Source organism: Ailuropoda melanoleuca, chromosome 20 (assembly GCF_002007445.2).
Source record: "Ailuropoda melanoleuca isolate Jingjing chromosome 20, ASM200744v2, whole genome shotgun sequence".
Taxonomy (NCBI): Eukaryota; Metazoa; Chordata; class Mammalia; order Carnivora; family Ursidae; genus Ailuropoda; species Ailuropoda melanoleuca.
The window spans coordinates 2,881,708-2,901,331 of record NC_048237.1 but is presented as its reverse complement, the minus strand read 5'-3'; the positions used below and the strand labels follow the sequence as shown (position 1 = coordinate 2,901,331).

At 51.5% G+C, this 19,624-nt stretch overlaps 1 protein-coding gene across 1 annotated transcript; it reads right to left on the bottom strand.

Moving 5' to 3' along the window:
• Nucleotides 1-3,867: 3,867 nt before the first annotated feature.
• LOC100477651 (dehydrogenase/reductase SDR family member 2, mitochondrial-like) lies at nt 3,868-12,707 on the bottom strand. Its single transcript, XM_034648625.1, is given in 10 exon segments — nt 3,868-5,317; nt 5,533-5,588; nt 5,828-5,962; nt 6,484-6,535; nt 7,568-7,650; nt 8,910-9,011; nt 9,564-9,633; nt 9,635-9,739; nt 9,910-10,089; nt 12,555-12,707. Coding segments are annotated over 9 exon segments (855 nt in total). The 5' UTR covers nt 10,050-10,089; nt 12,555-12,707; the 3' UTR covers nt 3,868-5,205.
• Nucleotides 12,708-19,624: the final 6,917 nt, after the last annotated feature.

The window sequence follows — 19,624 nt, the reverse complement described above, 5'->3', positions numbered from 1 at the left end:
AGACTCACCCTCTTGCCATCATCTGATGTGACTTCTGATGTGGCTGGTAGGGGGGTCATTTCTGGTGGGTCTGACTCACTGCACTTTGGATGGCTTCTTCCTCTTTGACTGGAAGTGTGGGGCGGTTAATCCCCAGGGGCAGCCATCGGTGGCTGGGAGATGAGAACGCGTGGATAAATGCTCCACCTGCCATCTTTAGGGGGGACACGCATGCCTGAGGGGCACTCCGTGCTCTCCTGGGGAGATGGGGGGAGCTGTGGCCGCAGTGGCATCCTTCCTAACCACCCCCCTCCTGTCCTGCTCACCCCCTTGCTCCTGCTCCCTCAGATCTCCTGTCTGAAAGGTCTTGTCTTCAGCTCTGTTTATAAGAGAAACCAAGCTAAGACAGACATGCCAGAGAGAATCAGGCTGACAGAGCCCTGGCCGTCATCCGACAGATTCAAAGCTCAGCATTGCCTTCCTACCCATATCTACCCAACTGCACGTATCCACACAAATTACCCTCTCCGGAGCAGGCAGCGATTAGGAAATGTCAAAGGTCCCCATTAAAATGATCAGCAAAAGGGCTCCCCTGGATGGCTCAGACGGTTAAGCATCTGCCTTCAGCTCAGGTCATGATCCCAGGGTCCTGGGATGGGGCCCCACGTCGGCTCCCCGCTCAGCAGGGAGCCTGCCTCTCCCTCTGCCTCTGCCTGCCGCTCCCTGTGCTTGTGCTCTCTCTCTCTCTGTGTCAAATAAATAAATGAAATCATTAAAGAAAAAAGTTTTTAAAGAAAACATGTTATTTTTAAAAAAATGATCAGCAAAGGAAGTCATTATACCCACTGGGATTCATGAGGACTCTCCCTGCATGGAGAACAGCATCTTTTGGTCTTCAAGGGCTAAAGGGACAGAAACTCCAAACTTGAGTCCAGACCCCCAGGGCGCACAATAGCCCAGACGGGCACAGCCGCTTCAGTCCCCCCACAGTGTCCCAGCACCATAGGTGAGGAAGCCCGAGGGCACCTGTGGCTCTTTTCCTCTATTTCTATCCTACTCCCCATCTTTCATTTATTCTGGCATTCAGCTAATGTTTCCCCTGCTGTCCAATTGCCAAGGGAACCATTTGCTTTAGATGGAAGGACAGATCATCTTCTTGGTAAAATCTGGTGCGAGAGCTTCATGGTGAAGTCAGCTGTGCCAAGCAGAGCCCTGGGCATTCACCCATGTTTGTCCTCACCTCACCCCCACAGATCCCAGCCTCCACAGAACCTCCAGCCTGCCACACTGCCTCCAGCCACCCTGGGACAACCCCTTCTTCTCCAACGCAGCACTGGGAACTTCAAGCTGTGCTCCCACCCGTGAGCCCAGCCCCACAGACACAGCCAGAGATGTTCAATGGGACAAGGGGCCCACCGCCAGAGTGGTCTGGAAAGTAAATAAGAAACAGCTGGCCCAAGGACTGCAGCTCGTGCCGCTTCTCACTCCCATGGGGCCACAACATCCAAACAAGGTCGGGTGCCCTCATGACTCATCGTAACACAGAGAATCCTCAGACTGGATTGCCAGCACCTCGCAACATCCTAATCCTTACCCGCGGCCGTCCCCGGACACCCTAGAATTCCCCATCGCCCTGATACTGTTTTCCAGATCTTTCTTTAGGAATCAGAGATGAAGGGCTTAACTTGAAATGTATAAATAGAGACAACATGCTCCTAGGTGGAGAGTCAGATACTCCAAGTCCCCAGCCCCAGAGGCTAAGGATCTCTCTCCCACAGCTGGGGGAGCTAGAAGCTAAGTGCTCCCACTCACCGCCTTCTCCCACTAACCCGGCTCCATTTCCTGCTCTCCGTCTTCCCCAGTCCCTCAAACACGAATACCCCAAGCCCATAGAAACCCTCTGATGTGTCCAATTTGTTGGTAGTGGTGGTGGTTTCTTTTTTCGCTTCTTGGCCCAGGTCAAAGCGTTTGAGTACCGCCCAAGGCCTGCTGGGAACGAAGTAAATACCGAGGTTATTTATCCCAAGGAAGCACTTCTGTTGGGGTATCCGTGACCTGTAGCCCCTAGCTGGAAACTTGGCCTGAGGACTACGGGGGGCACGGGGGACTCAAAGAGTCTGACCCTGGTTCTCACCCCGCCTGGCCCGGAGCCCTTGTCCACTTGTGAGGCTGTCAGGCAGGAATAGCCTGGGGGCAGAGCACACGGGCCTGTCCCTCTCCTGCCCCCACACCCCTCCGTTCTGGGCGTGCCCTGGGCCCGGGGTGGGTTTTTCTGGACACTGCTCAACAGTGGAAGGGGCGAGGGCCATAAATGCAGTGCAAGCCGTCCCTCCACACCCCAGCTTGTTCACCTGCTCTCTCTCCCAGCCCCTCCTCCTTCTGAGGTCAGTCCTACTCCAGCAGGGACACACGCGTGCTCGCACAAACACACAGCACGGATGGCCGGCACACCAAATCTCCCTCTGGGCAGCGCTCCATTGCAAGCAAAGTCCTCTTCTCCCTGGGCCTCGACTCCCTGCCTCCAGTGCTGGGTCCAGAACTAGGGCCTTCCTTCCCAGTGCCACACTCTCGCCCTGCTCCCAGGCTCTCATCCTGGGAGGGGGTGGGCTTGGCAGCCGGGCTCGGCAGCCCCTGCCCCACTCTCAGGCTGCTCTCTTCCCTTGGGGGTCCACTCTGGGTGCCCTGCTTGCATGGCCACTTCCCTCACTGTCTCTCCCTGCACTCTGCCCTCCCAAAGTCTAGTAGGAGGTCATGGAGCTGGGATACCATAACAAGGCTCTGCCCACTGCCTTGGCCCTTCTAGGGCTGTGGGACCCTCCAGCAGGTCACCTCTCTGGGCCTGGCCTTCTTACCTGTAGAATCCTGTCCTGCTCTGCCTGTCTGCATCTCCCCCCCACACCTGGCTGCCCAAGTCCCCCACTTTCCCCAGCTACTCCCCAAGACCAACGCCTTCAGTCTGAGCTTTATACTCTTGGCTTACTGTCATATTCTGATTCCTCACCTCGGACCCCCCATCAGGCCACTCCAGGTATCCCCCTAAGCCCTGCACCTTGGCCTAGACAGTCCCAACCCTAGGGAGACCTCCCTGTCCCCATTTCTGCCACAGAGTTCCTAAAGCCCTTGGAATTTCCTAAGTGATAAGAGTGATAAAGGTGTCTTTTTATTTTATTTTACTTATTTATTTGAGAGAGAATGGGATCACAAACGGAGGCGGGGGAGAGGCAGAGGGAGAGGGAGGAGCAGACTCCCCACTGAGCAGGGACCCCCCCCCTCCCCACGTGGGGCTCGATCCCAGGACCCCGGGATCACGACCTGAGCTGAAGGCAGACGCTTAACCGACCGAACCACCCCAGGGGTCCCTAAACTGGAAATCTAGTAAGAAAAATGTTTCTCTGAGTTCTGTGAGCCACTCCGGCAAACTCCTCAAACCCAGGGGGGAGGTTGTTGGTCTCTCGAAAGCTCGATCAGAGCACAGTTGACAACAGGGTCGTGTGCTTAGCGAGTGGAGTGGGGCTGGTCTTGCAGAACTGAGCCCTTCACCTCTGGGGTCTCACCCTGTCTCCAGGCAGATGGTGTCCGAAGTCAGCTGAATTGTGAGACACCCAGCTGCTGTTACACACCCACCACACCTTAGAATTAGGTCTAGAATTGTACCCCTCCCCTACTCTTGGTCTTTTTTTTTTCTGTACCTATGTACCTACTAACACACTGTATAATTTATTTTTTAACATGGTTGTTGTTCATTATACATCTCCCCCACAAGACGGTAAACTCTGCAGGGAAATGTTCTTTGTTTTGCTCACGGCTGCCCTCTGAGTTCCTAGAACAGTGGCTGGCATAGAGTGGTACTCACTCAATTTATTGAATGAATGAATACACTTATTAGTATATCTTTAAAGATTTTATTTATTTATTTATTTGAGAGAGAGAGAGAGCAAGAGAGAGCAGGGGGCAGAGCAGAGGGAAAGGGGCAAGTAGACTGCACCGAGCCCGGAGGTGGACGTGGGGCTTGATCTCACAACCCCAAGACCATGATGTGAGCCAACATCACGAGCTGGACACTCAACCAACTGAACCACCCAGGCGCCCCATTTCTGCCTCACTTACTGATGAGTGTTTTAAACCCCTGTTCTCCTACCACAAGGCAGGAACTTAAGAGAGCTTGGGTCTGTTTTTACATTTGGGTTCTCCAGGGTGCCCGGCCCAACGCACGGTTTGCAGTAGGGAGCAGTAACTGTTTCTGTAATTGAATTAATCTCAAGACAAAGACCCATATGCCCAAGGGGGCCAGAGCGGGGGCACTGGTGAGCAGTTTCAGTGAGGTGAAAGCCAGAGGTCAGCTGGAAGCCTTGGCTCAGGTCCTCCCTTGGGACCAATTCCAGGTGAGACTTATGGATAGCACGAGAGGAAGAGAGGTTTTCTCAGGGCCACTGTTACTCCCAGAGTCTGCCAGGCCTGGGACATGCACACACAGAAGGATGGTGTCCTCGAACTTGACAACAGAAAGGCCCTTTACCAAGGGGAGACAACCTTGAGAACTTTACACTGACTTATCTCTTTTGTATCGAAGAAGTTCTTAGCCTGGAATGGTATGCAAGATTTTTTCTTCAGGGGCTCAAAGGCCTGTGTGGCCCAGAAAACATTAAGAACCGCTAGCCTCTAGAATCCCAGGGGGAATCCCAGAATCCTCCCCCGCACTCCCACCTTGCTCAGCTGCTACCAGCCCGCTCTGAGAATGGAGCAGAGTTTTCTGTGAATACTCAGTGGCCACCACCATGGGTCCGTGAATGGGCTCAGGGCAGCAGAAGGCAGGAGGCAGGAGAGGCCTGTCCTCAGCCTCATTCCCCTTGGCTCTCCCCTTACCAGGAGTTTCCAGGCTTGAGGAGAAATTGGAGTTTATTTTAGGAAAGAAATGTTTAAAGCACTAGTGGCAGAGAGAAGGAGCCGGATCCTTCATGGGCCTGAGTCCCTGCTCCTGTCCCTTATGGTTCCTCCAAAGTGCCAGCCGCATGAACTCAGAGCCCCACATCAAGAACCCACATGTTGGTTGGATCACAGCAGCTGAATCAACAGTGGAATCAACAGAAGAGAACCCTGGGGGCTCCTGCCTCAAGCCGGGCATGAACAAGCCCCTGGGTTGATTGTCTGGCAGAGTTTCAGACTTTATCCCCTAACCTTAAATGATCTCCCAGCCCACCCTCCCCCAGGCTCCTAAGCCTAGACCCGTCAGAGCCGAGAGGAGAAGCCCCCCACCATGATGTTCTCGCCGGTGATGTAGCTGGCGTCCGGAGAGCACAGGAAGGACACGATCCCTGCACAGTCCTCAGGCTGCCCTATCCTGCACAGGACAGAACACATGTCAGGGATCTCGGACTCTGCTGCAAGGAGGGACAGGGCAGACTCAGCGGGACTACTTGCACCCCGCAGGGTTCTGTGGAACCCGGACTTCAGCTAAAGGAATGGCCAGTACACAGGGAGGGGTGGACTTGTGACACAGATCGGCCACCCTTCCCCAGCTGTACCCAGATTACCAGGGCTCCACACCCCACTTACCTCTGCACTTGGTGCTCTGTCATGAAATTGTTCCAGTAAAGCTCATCCTGGTGTAACTGGGCAAAGGGAAGACACAAGAGAGTCAGTGCTGCTGAAGCAAGGAGATGGGCAGGGCCCCAGATGATCCCAGGGCAGATTTGCCTTTCTTGGGGCTGACAGGCTGAGTCATGGCTGAATTTGAAGGACAATGAGGACCTCAGCTATTAGGGACACTGATCTGAGGCTTATCCCTTAATCATTGGGGAGGTTTCCACTGAACCTGGCTGGGAAATGGGGGACACGCCCCGGTCCTCACCACTTTGCTAAAGTTGGTCTCGATTATTCCTGGAACCAGGCAGTTCACCCGGATGCCCTTGGGGGCCAGCTCCAATGACAGCGTCCTGGTGAGGCCCAGAATGGCCGTCTTGCTGATATTGTAGGGACCCAGCTTCTGGAAAGGGAATTAAGACAATGATTAGGATATGGGGAGGCAGGGGCGCCTGGGTGGCTCACTCAGTTAAGCGTTTGACTCTGGATTTCGGCTCAGGTCGTGGCCTCGGGGTCGTGAGATGGAGCCCCACCATCGAGCCCGAATCATCCATCGGCTTGAGGCTCAGCAGGGAGTCTGCTTGGGAATCTTTCCCTCTCCTTCTGCACCCCTCCTCAAATAAATAAATCTTAAAAAAGAAAAAGAAAAAGAAGAAGAAGGTACGAGGAAGCAGAGGAAAGTATCTGTTGGGTTTCTCATCAGTTGGCTGATCCCACCCCTGGCCCAAGCGCAGAGCTCAGACACACTCTCCCCAGCCTGGTCTGAGAACAGAAGCTGGATCCGAGGGACCCAGCAGCCGCATGGGCATCAGCTCAACCTCGGGCAGCAGAAGCGAGGTGGGGGTCTGTCCCAGGCATTGTCCCTGTGGCGTTCTGGGGACCCCTTCCCCTACTCCTACCAAGGGCACGCGAGCAAGCACTCACCACATTGGGTATGTAGGCTACAACGGAGGAGACCAGGATGACCGATCCCGTACTGAGAGGAGACAGACACGAGAGGAGACAGGAAGCCAATAACTTAGCAAGGATTGAGGTGCTACTATTATTTTAAAAAGATATAAAACTTAGAATGATACCATTTTAATTATTATAGTCACGGAATAACGCAAGCTCACAGCGGCAACGCAGTTCATGTTATTATCCCCAAATCAGAGCTGAGCAAACAGGCTCAGCTGGATTTAGCCGCAGAGCTATGAGCGGCAGAGCCGGGGCTCCAACCCTATCTCTCCGACCCAGCGCCCATGCTCTGACCATGACCCTCTCTGCCTCTCCCTGAGGACACGATGAGCAGAAAGCCAGCTGCTTGGGGAAGGGCACAGAGTGGGCTTGGTGAAGAGGCCCCCAGCACTGACAGTGAATGCCTTCCAACGATGGGCAAGCAGATGGGGCGGGAGGAGACATGAAATGAGAATCAATGACTTTTTCTTCTATCCCCTACAGTCCCGGGCCAGTTCCTAAAGGGTACGTCTGCACAGCTGCACGCAGGAGCCTGAGGAGCCAGCGATGGCCTGTTGGAGGTGGCCGCCTAGGTCCCTGACACAAGACCCCTAAGGCTAAGTATGGAGTACAGTCAAATATGCAGATTCTGGAAAAACAGGCAGGCTCCCTGGAGGCTGAGAAGCAGGGAGGGAGGAGGGGTCTGGGATGGGCTTCTCCCCAGGGGAGCAACGGGGCAGACCCTGTCCCAGATTGTAAACTGGAGACAAGGCACCGTCCTGCAGTAAGCGAACCAGAGTGGAGGGTGTGAATGGCCTGCCCGCGAGGGTAAGGAGCTAACACCCAGCCCTTTCCCAAACCTGCTGATGTGAAGGCCCACGAGAGCCCGCCTGAGCCCCGGGAACACCACCCCCATTCTGCAGCCAAGAATTAGAAGCTGCGGCTGTACAAAGGGTGAGGCAGGACAGGGGGAGGGGGATGGGGAGACCCAGGGACATCTCTTTTGTCCTCCCCTCCCAGCCGGGCCCCTATGTTCTCTCGCGCCGACTCCCCATCAGTCCCCACCCCCCACCCTGCAACCTACCTCCTGTTCTCCATGTGGGGCAGCAGCTGGCTCAGCAACAGTGCCGGGGACTTCACATTCACGCTCAGGATCTGAAATCAGATGGGGGGGGGAGGGCAGAGAGATGCCGTCAGCCCTCAGCTCAGGGCCTGTTCTCATAAGACACTTGGAGTCCTATCATTTGCGCAGCAAACCCACATGCGTGCAGATCTGAGATTCATTTCCCTTCTGATCAGGACAAGAGGGGTATCCCACCCGCCAATGGTTTAACAGGCAGGCAGGCTAAGTGACAGGCCTGTGAGCAGAGTCCTGAAAACGTGAACTCTTCCAGACTGGAGTGAAAGAGGGCAATGTTCAGGCCTTTTCGAGAAAATGGACTAGGTGCTGGCCATGCAGACAGAAGCTCTAAGCAGAGGCCTCTGGAAAAAGACTGAAAGTAGAACCGATGGAGGGGAAAGGAGGTCCTGGGAGCAAAGGAGACTTCTGGAAGAGTTGTCTTTGTGTTTTGACTTGTTTGTGTCCTTGTCTTGTCCCAATAAAATTTAAGGCATTCTCACGATGCAACAGCATAAAACAAATCGAGTAGGTATTACGTGTGAAGAAATGGGGAACAGGAAAAATAAGTGTAGAAAGATAAGAAAAAGCCAGGGGAAGGTTGGTGCCCACAGTTCACAGCATGTGGTAAGGACTGAGCATTATTCTATTATTCGTTCACAGAAGTGCCCGCTGTGAGGGCCTCCATGCATGCCCGTTTCCTGCAGACTTGGCTCTGAGCTTTCCTGCGGCCGACACAAAGAGGGAGACAAAACCGAGCACTGCCACCCTGGGAGGGAGCTGCCCACGCTGGTCCTGCCTGGAACTAAAACCTGGATCGGGCCTCAGACACGAGGGTCCCTGACTCGCTGTCTGGGAGCTCGGTCTGGTGGGACTGGGGACAGAGAAAAAGTCAAGAGAGGAACCGGCAGGGAAAGAGGCAGAGACTGGGGGCTAGGACAGAGCGCCAGCTGGGACTAAAGTGGCACCAGGATCCCTCCCGTGGGGCAGCATCTTGGGTGAGGTCCATGTGCCCTCTGTCTCGAAGGAATGAGACTGCATATCTACAACATTTTCACCCCGCACCCAACCATCCCCTTGGGGATATAAACGCAAAAGGGATAGGAAGAGAAACGAAAGCAGAAAGACTGTAGGGTTCCCCGCTTTGAAGGCCCACAGATTGGAAAGTAGCATCGTGGCACATTCCAGGGGATGATTGGTCAGTGCCTGTTTTTACAGTCGCTTCGGGGGGGACAGTCGAGTCTCAATGGGAGAGCACATTAGACCCCTCAGCCAGCTCCCCTCAGCGGCCTCTCACCTTGTCCCACACCTCCTCACTGGCCTTCAGGGTGCTTCCCACCAGGGGGTTGACGCCTGCATTGCACACCAGAAAGTCGAGGCCCCCATGGTGCTCCAGGACCTAGGGGGAAGGGTGACACACAGGACCATAAGTATGGACATGGCCTGAGGAGGCCTCACCCTCCCAGCGCCACTGCCAGTGCACAGGGCATTAAGCCAAAGCTTGCTAATCAGATCCTGTCTCAACCAGGAATGGTCACATAGCTGGGGTGAGAACCAAACTCTGGTGAAGGCAGGAGTGTGGGGTAGGCCAAGGACAGGCTCTGCCACCTTGAGGACCTGGGGGGGGGGGGGGGGGCTGGTCCCCCCCAGGAACCCGCNGGTCTGTCTCCTCCAGGAATCCGTCCATGGACTTGGGATGGGGAATCCCTCTAGATTCCTCCTCAACCACAGTTCTCCAGGGTGTAGGATGGAAGTGAAGGTCCTCTCATGAAAAAGCCATTTTCTAGAAAGCCAGTGTGCACGATGACATCTGCCCGGGTAGACCATTTGGAGAAGTGTTCTAGGGCCTTCCAGCCCCCAATCCGGTCCCAACCCCACCCAGGGCTGGGCAGCATGGGAAAGGCCCTGTGCGTTCTCCTTCCTGCGTCCTCTCACCCCAGGGGCCCCTTACCGTGGCCACCAGCCGCTCCCGGTCCTCGGCCTTCCCCACGTGGCACACGGTGCCCGTCACGCTCAGCCCCTCCCTGCAGCGCGGCCACTGCCCGGTCCACGTTCTGCTGCTTCCGGCTGCTGATAACGACGTGGGCCCCGTCCCGGGCCAGACGCCGGGCGATGGCAAAGCCGATCCTGCGGCAGAGATGGAGGGAACAAGACAGCCTCAGTCCCCTGCCACGACTGTCCCGAGACCCAGCCCTGGAAATCAACAAGACTGTGTCTCGATCTGGGAGCCCGAGGTCTCTCTGGAAGCCAGAGTCCTGGGGAGGGGTCAAGACCCATAGGGCAATCAGGGCACTTACCCCTCAGTGGACCCGGTGATCACGGCTACCCGATCGGCCAGGACACCCTTTCGGTCTATCGCAGTGCTGTTCATGCGCACAGAGAGCCCAGCACGGAAATGAAACAGGCCTCTGCGGACCCAGGCCACTGCTTGGAACATGCCTGCCGGTGCCTTTTTCTGCTTCCTGCTGATCTCGGCCCTGGAGAAAGAATCAATTTCACCTATCACGGATGCCATAGTAATAATGGTCATCTACCCTCGGCCCTGGAGAAAGAATCAATTTCACCTATCACGGATGCCATAGTAATAATGGTCATCTACCCTCCGCCCCTGCAGACAGACAAGGCCAGCAGCAGAGAGCCAGAGACAGTGGAGCTGGTCAGGGTGCATTTCAAACACGTGAGCCTGGGGTCAGGAAAACTCTCTATGAAAATTCTCTATTTATAAACCAGGACAATTGGAACGTGAGACCCAACATTCAGCAGACAGGATGAGGCTCCCATACACTCCCTGAGCAAGCCCTGAGCGCCGGCGACCTGTCAGAGAGCAGACCCGGGTTCTGAATGCCTGCGTGGTGTCCTTGCCAGGCTGTGCTGGAGTGAAGCTCGCCGAGTGGGGGCTGGGAGGAGCCTGAGCCGGCCAGCAGTCCCACGCCAGGGCAGCGTGCAGACCCGGGCCCTCCCGATGCCCTCTGGAAGGAATGAAGCAGGCCACTGGAGGCGTGCGAGGTGTGCAGGCAGGGTGAGGACCCAGTGTGGGAGACTCAGATAGGCAGACGCTTTCCGATGAATTGGAAACACATCAGAGATGCTGGTGTAGGGGACTCTCTTTCCCCTAGATCCCAAATTTCCCAGCTCCACATCCCTGTGAGACCGGAAGCTCCTGCCTCCCCCAGTGGGAGATTCCCATTTGCTGGCTCAGGAGCCCTTCAGGGTCCTGAATCTAGGAGTCTGATCTGTTTCCTGAGGAGGAAGGTGGGAGGGAATGGTTGCAGCAAGGGGTTATCAAGGACACTCAGGGACTTGGGATGCACTTCTCATGCAGGATAGTGCCAGGAAGCTGAAGAGATGAAGATTCTGGTGGCTCTGGGCTGAGGGGCCAGCAGACGTGCATTTTCAGGAGGCTCCGGTGGGGGCTGACTGCCCACAGACCCCCATCAGTTCCAGACCTGTTTTGGCCACTCCAACACGAGGGACTCCTCGTTACTAAGCAACCCTTGTCATACCTACTGCATCTCCCTTGTTCCTTAGCAACCAACCCTTATGTAACCCAGTTCCCTCAAGTTAGGGGTCGGTATCTATAATGATCAGCAATTGGGTGCTGGTCAGGAATTAGGGAGAAATTTCAGATGAAATATCAAGCTGTATCGATGTTGTGATGAAAGTAACCAAATGCGGAGAGACAGCCTTGGTTTCCAATTTATGTCCCTCCTGATACCACATTTCCAAAGTTACCCTTTGCAGGTCCTAGACCTCCTCGCCTTTTTGTCCTAGCTGCCTGTCACTCTGCTGCCTCTCTCTTACGCGCTGTCTCTCCTTTCTGCAAGGTCATATTTAGAGCCTTTCAAATTGAGGGGACGAGGGGTTTCGGCTTCTGATTGTTCTACCTTTCCTAAACAGGATACCAGATTCTAAGCACTGTTATGAGCCCTGGGGGACTTCTCTCCCCCAAGCTGTGAGCACAGATTAACCCCATCAAGTGTCAGGGGAATTGGTCTCCTTGGCTGGGAGGGCAGCCGGAAAAAGAGAAATCGCCTTTTGTCAGGATGGGCTGCCCCCTGCTGGGAGATCAGAGTTATGGCACCCCTCAGAAGCTGGTGCCATCTCAGCGAGTCTGTGGCTGTCCCCTCTGTGGTCTACACGGTTCTTACCAAGCCCTGCTCCTTGCTAAACTTGCTGTGAGCTGCTTTGCAGGAAAGCTGTCCTACTTGTAGGGAAAAGCAGCTCTGGCCTATTGCAGGTAGAGTGCAGAGAGACTAATCAGGCCTCATCTGTCTCCCTCGGTTCCCCTTCCCATTCAAGGTCCCCCCTTTCCCAGGGCCGAGACTGAGCAGCTTCCACGGGCCCAGGTTCTCACTCCCTCAGCCCTCGTTCCCACTTCCGCTTTTCTCTGGAGTAGTCGGCTGGGCCAGCGGGGCCAGAGTCGACTGCAGGTCCCTGAAGCTGAGTGGCCTCTGATTCCCCTCACCATGCTGAGCCAGGGAGATGCCCAGAAACGGAGGTGGGGAACCCAAGGGGACACACCCTCAAACTAGTCCCATCTTGGAGGTGTGCGGCCTTCACCAAAGAGAAAAGGGAAAAGCAAAGATAACAAAGATTAGGGGAGAGACATGCAACAGCGAGAAACATTGGCAATCAGGAAAGAGAGAGACTAGGGAGATGTCCACAGAAGGTGCTGGTTTTGGGGAAGTCTGTTCCCCGCTCTGGCTCCATCTGCACCTCGGTAAGATGAGGTGCCGAGGTGGGGGGCCCTAAGGGCTCTGAGAGCCTCCAAGAGCTTTGTTAGGAAAATCGGAGAAGACATAAAGGCAGCTGGACACAGAGTCGGGGAGAAAGAAGCATCGGCACAAAACATTTTTAAAAGCGAAGGGGGGTGGGCCGAGTGTCGCTGACCGCAATCTGGACAGCCTCACCGGGGCCCACGTCGTCCCTGCCCCAGCCTTACCTGGCTGTGCCCTCGCGGTTCCTGAGCACAGGGTAGGAGCCCTTCTGCTGTGAAGTCTGCAACTGAGTGTGAGGAGGTGGGTAGGTGACAGGCTGGGTTTCAGGCCCTGTGACTCTTTGGAAAAACTCAAGGATCCGTGGAATTTACAGTCCCAGAAATATGAAAGGTGGTGGTGAGAAAAGGCCTCCCCCACAGCTGGGAGTAGGCTTGGGGGAGGAAGAGGACTTGTTGTCTGACTAATAGTCTGCAGAATGCTGCAGGTCAGCCCTGTCAGTCCAGCAGGCCCCAGACACTCACACGACAGAAACAGACCCAGGGGTCTAAGCAGGCTCAGACCCCACCCTGTGGGGCCTCCAGGCTTAGCCGGTTCAGGACGTCTCATGCCCAGCTGGAGTTAGAGCTGGGTACGAAGCCACCAAGATATTTCTACATGCACTGAAAAGAGACTGCAGGCCTCAGGCTCAAAGCCAGTGAAACAGGCCCTCCCCGCTGGATCAGGGGATCAGGTCCCCGGCACCATACAGGACCAATGGCTGTTGAGTTCCAGGTGTCCACCCACCAGCCAGGCTCTCATCTGGGTCCAAATATTTGAATGAGCACCTACTTCCTGCCAGGACTATGTTAGTACTGTGAACACCAAAATAACGAAGGCCCGGTCCCCATCCTTGATAAGCTTACAGTCTAATGGAGAAACAAATAAATGCGGTGCAGCGTGCTACATTTTAAAATAGAAGTCAGTTCGAGGCTCAGGGAGTCATCCAAGGAGAGGGTGGAAAAAGCCACATAGAGATGCCTGTGGATATTTCAGAGGAGGTACCCAAGCAGTGGGGTAAAGCATCCTGGCACTCAGGAGGGCAAGTCAGAGATCAGACGAAAGATTCGCAAACTATCAGTATGCGTGGCAGCAGCCTCATACACGGATGAGATATCCTGAGAAAGTGAAAAGGAAGGAAAGTCCAAACCGGAAGAGTGGCAGCCAGCCTCTAAGATGGTCCCTTTGACTCTAGTAGGCGGGCATCAGAGGGCTTGGCAGAAGGACTGGTACGTCACTTCTGAGATAAGGAAGTTAAAACTGCGTGTTCTGTCTTGGACCCTCTCTGTCTCTCTCCTTCTCCCTTGGGTGGCTGCCACCTGCTAGGCTGTGAGCACCCCTGCGGTGAGACTCACGTGGCAAGAAACTGCAGCCTGCCAACAACCACACGAGCAACCTCAGATGCAAACTTGTTGGCCCCACTCAAGTCTGGAGAAGACTGCAGACTTCATTTCCGCCTCATGAGAGGTCCTGAGCCAGAACCAGCAGCTACATTGTTCTCATTCCTGACTCTCGGAAACTATGAGATAATGTATTTGCAAGCTGCTGAGTGTTTGGGTGATTCGTTACGCGGCAATAGATAACTAGTACAGGAATCTCAGAGAGAATTGGCTCATTGAAGAGACAGAGCAGAAAATGGTATAAGAGGTTTTAAAATAAGGTAGCCACAGTTAAAACAGGATCGCATCGATTCGTGAAAAAACAAATCAAAGGAGCGGAAGGGAAGGTTCAGAAATAAATACAAACACACTTGAGAATTTTGCATGTGATAAAGGTGGCATTTCGCCTCAGTGAGAAAAAAGATAGATTTATCAATAAACGATGTTGAGACAACTGGCTAGCTCTCCGGGGGGAAAGAAACTAAATTAGATCTGTGCCTTTCATATCAACACCAAAATAAATTTCAGATGGATCAAAAATTTAAATGTAGGACGCCTGGGTGGCTCAGTCGGTTAAGCATCTGCCTTCAGCTCAGGCCGTAATCCCAGGGTGCTGGGGTCGAGCCCCATGTCAGCTCCCAGCTCATCAAGGAGTCTGCTTCTCCCTCTCCGTCAGCCCCTCCCACTCTCCACTTGTGCTCGCTCTCTCTCTCTCAAATAAATAAAATCTTTTTTAAAAATTTAAATGTAAAAGAATGAAACCATTAAAAACGACAATAATTCCTGGGGTACCTGGGTGGTGCAATCGGTTAAGCGTCCAACTCTTGATTTGGGCTCAGGTCGTGATCTCAGGGTCTTAAGATTGAGCCCCAGGTCTGGCTCAGTGCTGGGCCTGGAGCCTGCTGAAGATTCTCTCTCTCCCTCGCCCTCTGCCCCTGCCCCCAGCCTGCACTCTCTCCCCCGCCCCCTCAAAAAAAAAAAAAAAAAAAAAAAAAAACTACAGTAATTCTTTTTTACTTCTGCATGAAAAAAGACTACCTAAGCAAAGTCAAAAGAAAAGTACAGGGGCACCTGGGTGGCGCAGCGGTTAAGCGTCTGCCTTCAGCTCAGGGCGTGATCCCGGCGTTTTGGGATCGAGCCCCACATCAGGCTCCTCTGCTGTGAGCCTGCTTCTTCCTCTCCCACTCCCCCTGCCTGTGTTCCCTCTCTCGCTGGCTGTCTCTATCTCTGTTGAATAAATAAATAAAATCTTAAGAAAAAAAAAAAAGAAAAGTACAATTTAAGTAATGTTGTAGACTAGATAAAACTAATATATAGTGATAGAAATTGACGGTTGTCTGAGTATAGGGGCACAAGGGAATGTTCTAGGGTGATGGAAATTTTCTGTATCTTGATTGGAATGGTGGATACACAGATATATACATTTGTCAAAACTCTGGGAACTGTACACTTGTGTGTGCATTTCACTGTATCTACAATATACTTGAATAGGGTTGATTTTTAAAAGAAAAAGTAGGGGCGCCTGGGTGGCACAGCGGTTAAGCGTCTGCCTTCGGCTCAGGGCGTGATCCCGGCGTTATGGGATCAAGCCCCACGTCAGGCTCCTCTTCTGTGAGCCTGCTTCTTCCTCTCCCACTCCCCCTGCTTGTGTTCCCTCTCTCGCTGGCTGTCTCCATCTCTGTCAAATAAATAAATAAAATCTTTAAAAAAATAAAAGAAAAGAAAAGAAAAGAAAAGAAAAGAAAAGAAAAGAAAAGAAAAAAGAAAAAGTAAAAGGACAAACTGAGGGCAAACACCAGTAAGTGTGATGTTTTATAAAAAAAAAAAGATTTTTCTATGGGAATTGATAGTCCTGGATCCCGAACTGCTTCCAACCCCTTTCTTCTCCAGCAGTGACCCTTCCCCAGCTTTTCCTGGGCATAAATGATTCAAAGCTGAATTCCTACAGCATAAGAGACTATCTTCGCAGAGCGGAGGTCTATAGGAAACAGTGCGTTACTTTGTTTTGGTCTCTACACCAGTCTGAAGCATCCTCCAATCTTGGTTTCTAGGTTGGTGCTGGAATTAGACTGAATGTTTGTGTCCCCTCCAAATTCATGTTGAAGCCTAATCCCCAATGTGATAGTATGAAGAGGTGGGGTTTTCGGGAGGTGACTGGGACATGAGGGTGGAACCCTTGTAAACGGGATTAGTACTCATAAAAGAGACTCTAGAGAGGTCCCTTATTCCCTCCACCATGTGAGGACACAGCGAGAAGACAGCCATTTATGAACCAGGAAGCAGGTCTTCGATAGACACCCAGTCTGCCAGTGCCTTGATGTTGGACTTCCTAGTCTCCAGAACCGTGAGAAATAAATATTGTTTAAGCCACCCAGTCTGTGTCATTTTGCTATAACCAGACTAAGACAGATAAGTTAGTTGGCTGGTTTAGCCTGATGGGTTGTTTGGAAGGTTGCTTGGTTCACAGACTGGGGAGATGGAAAAAGCAAGAGAGATTTCTCTATGGACAAAAAACTGCAAGAGGGAAGAAAAGAAAAAAAAATGAGAAAAAGAAAGAGAACACCTAAGAAAAGAAGGAAAACACCTAAGAGGAAAAAAGGGAAAAAACACTTAAAGGTTTGTACATTTGAAGAAGATATTGACCATGGTGAAATTTCTTAAGACGAAAGTGGGGAAAACAATGGGGAAAGTAGTTATATGTGCATTCCCCTCAGGGGGAGGAAAAGAGATGATAGAGAAGAAAGTTCTGGCAACGACCTGTTAACACCCCAAGGAAACCCCTTAGTAACCATAGCATTTGGTAGCCATGGGGTGATGAAGAAAGACGGGGGCCAGCCTAGAGCTCAGAAGCATGGGAAGCATTACCAGGTCCGTGGTGCTGCAGGGGAGTTATGCTAACCTAACTCCAGAGGCTACAATTTGTGGAAGACCTATATGTGTTCAAAAACAAAGCAAAAATTCCCATTACAACATTCTATAACCTCCCTCCAATTCATTCCCTGGTCATCCCTTACACCACAACATCTCAAAAGCTTGACCAGCTGCAAAGGCATTTATCAAGGGGAAAAGTCGGCTTGCCCGTATGCCTGCCACCAATACCCTCCTCTTAGAGCTTCTCAGCTTATCCTCCAGTGAGCTCTGGCTCACAAAGGTGTCAGGCAGCACCCTTGAAGGAGCGTCAGCAACCTGCCAGTGGATCTGGGTTCTACTCCGCATCTTGGCACCTCCTTGATGTCCCCTTTATGAGACTGACGGATTTAGCAAATAAGAAACAAACTAGAATTCCCAGTTAAATTTGAATTTCCGATAAACCAAAAGCAATTTTGTAGTATAAGTATATCCCCCAAATTGCATGGGACATGCTTATACTAAACAACTTACTCGTGGGTTATTTGAAATTCCAATTTACCAGGGCACCCTGTATTTTATCTGGCAACCATGCCCTTTTATGCTAGTGAGAACTATTCTTCGGAGAAGAGTGACAGCCGTCAGCCTCTTTACTTTTTATTCTTTCTGTCAGCTTCTTAATTGATCTGGACAAAAAATATCAAAATTGTATACATTTAACACCTCACCGAGGAGAAAGATGAAGAGCAGCTATTATTTATAAAATACATTTAAATGACACCAGTACACCTGGGTACAGTCTCCTTGCATCCATATGCATCCATTTTTAAAAAACATATGGATAAAGGAGAAGTCCTCCATTATTAGGCCATCAAATTCCTATACCCTTCCCAAAAGCAACCACAGTTAACAGTGTGTTCTTCTAAAACTTTTCTATGTATTTGCATACATACACAAGCGTGGGATATGTAGATTTGTTTTGTGTGTTAGCGTGCGTCGTATTGGAAACACTGTTCCATTGTTCTGCAACTGGTTACATGATAGCACGCACAGACTTACCTCATTATTTTTTTTTAAGATTTTATTTATTTATTTGACAGAGATAGAGACAGCCAGCGAGAGAGGGAACACAGCAGGGGAGTGGGAGAGGAAGAAGCAGGCTCATAGCGGAGGAGCCTGATGTGGGGCTCGATCCCAGAACGCCGGGATCACGCCCTGAGCCAAAGGCAGACGCTTACCCGCTGTGCCACCCAGGCCCCCTACCTCATTATTTTAAAAGTTGTACAGTATGGCACAGAATAAACATTATCCTAGTTTAGCAATTCTCAAAGTGTGGTGGGAGAACCCCCTGAGGAATTCTTTCAGGGGGTCTATGAGGTCAAAATTATTTTCATAATAATGGTAACATATCTTTTGCCATTTGCCCCCTCAGTCTCACAGAGAACGCAGTGGAGTTTTCCAGAGGCCACACATGTGTGACGATGGCATTGCTCTGATGGCTAATGAAATGTGTGTCTATTTCTTATGTTTTCCAAAATTCTCTAAAGAGGTAGATTTAGGGTATAAATACGTGCGCTTTCAAGAGATTAACTTAGTTTGTTCTCTGACTTCCTAGCTATCTTCAGTTATACCTTCTATAATTTCAGTATTATTGTCCAACAAATTGTTATTTTGAAATTCTGGATTTTCTTGTGCTCGTGTGGAAACACAAAGAACAAGTACACTTTACCTGGTTTGGAAATAATATCTTGAAATATTTTTCAGGAGCGCCTGCCTGGTTTCAGTTCAGATCATGATCTCAGGGTCGTGAGATGCAACCTCCTATCAGGCTCTGTGCTCAGCACGGAGTCTGCTTGGGATTCTCTCCCTCTGCCCCTGCCCTCGTGTGTGATCTCTCTCTCTCTCTCAAATAAATAAATAAATAAAATCTTTTTAAATAAATAAGTAAATAAATAAATAAAATAGTTTTCAAAAACCTTTCTAAATTTTGCAGTTTTATTTTGTTATTTTAAAATGTAGTGGTATCTTATTCTAACACCTAAAATCATTTATTTACATTACACTTTTCCTTCTATTCAAGGATTCATCATTGGCCTAAGAAAGCTAGATTAGAAGACTTGCTTCCTCACCCCACCGTTGCACAATCTATGCCTAAAAATACCGGAAAAGCTGAAAGTGGACTATCCGAGAGCTCTCTGAGTAGCAGCAGGGAAGGACGTATGCCAAAGAAATTGTGCGCCACTAAGCAACAAAAATAGGACGAAAATCCAGATTTCCCTCCACCATGCAGATATCAGTAGTTTATCTTATTACGTGCGATGCAATGGAACATTTTGAATAGCTTTGTAAGGCTCGGTAAGAGGCAGCATCGTTTGGAAACCAGTCACTCAGAGTGGAGAGAAAAAGGAACTGCCTATTTTAAATGTAGATATGATGAGCTCTTTAAAAGCCAAAAAAATTTTCCTAGAGCTATTCAGAGGAGAAAGGAAAACGTCCCTGACGTGTCTTACAGGGGAAGTTGTCACACGGTATTAGCTGGAGAAGGGCACATGATAGCTGAGAGCTAAGCCAGCCTCGGGCACTGACGGCACTGAGCGCCCGCTGGAGGAGGTCGGCGAAAGCAGTCCTGGCCACCCTCACTTGACAACAGTACAGTCACACACTTGCGAAATCGAACATGTAGTCACAGGCGCCTGGGGGGCTCAGTCGGTGAAGCATCTGCTTCCGGCTCAGGTCATGATCCCAAGGTCCTGGGCTCGAGTCCCGCATCCGGCTCCCTGCTCAGCAGAAGCCTGCTTCTCCCTCTCCCTCTGCCCCCTGCTCATGTGTGCATGCTCTCTCCCTCTCCCTCTCTCTCTCTCTCTCTCTCATAAATAAATAAAATCAAGAAAGAGAAGAAGAAAGAAAGAAAGATTGATGTCCTCGCAAACCTGAGGACTGAGTGAATCTCTTGTCTGAAGAATGGTACTTTTGCCTCATAAATGGATGGACCAACATACACAACGGGGGTTGGGGGGATTGGGGGGGTTGGG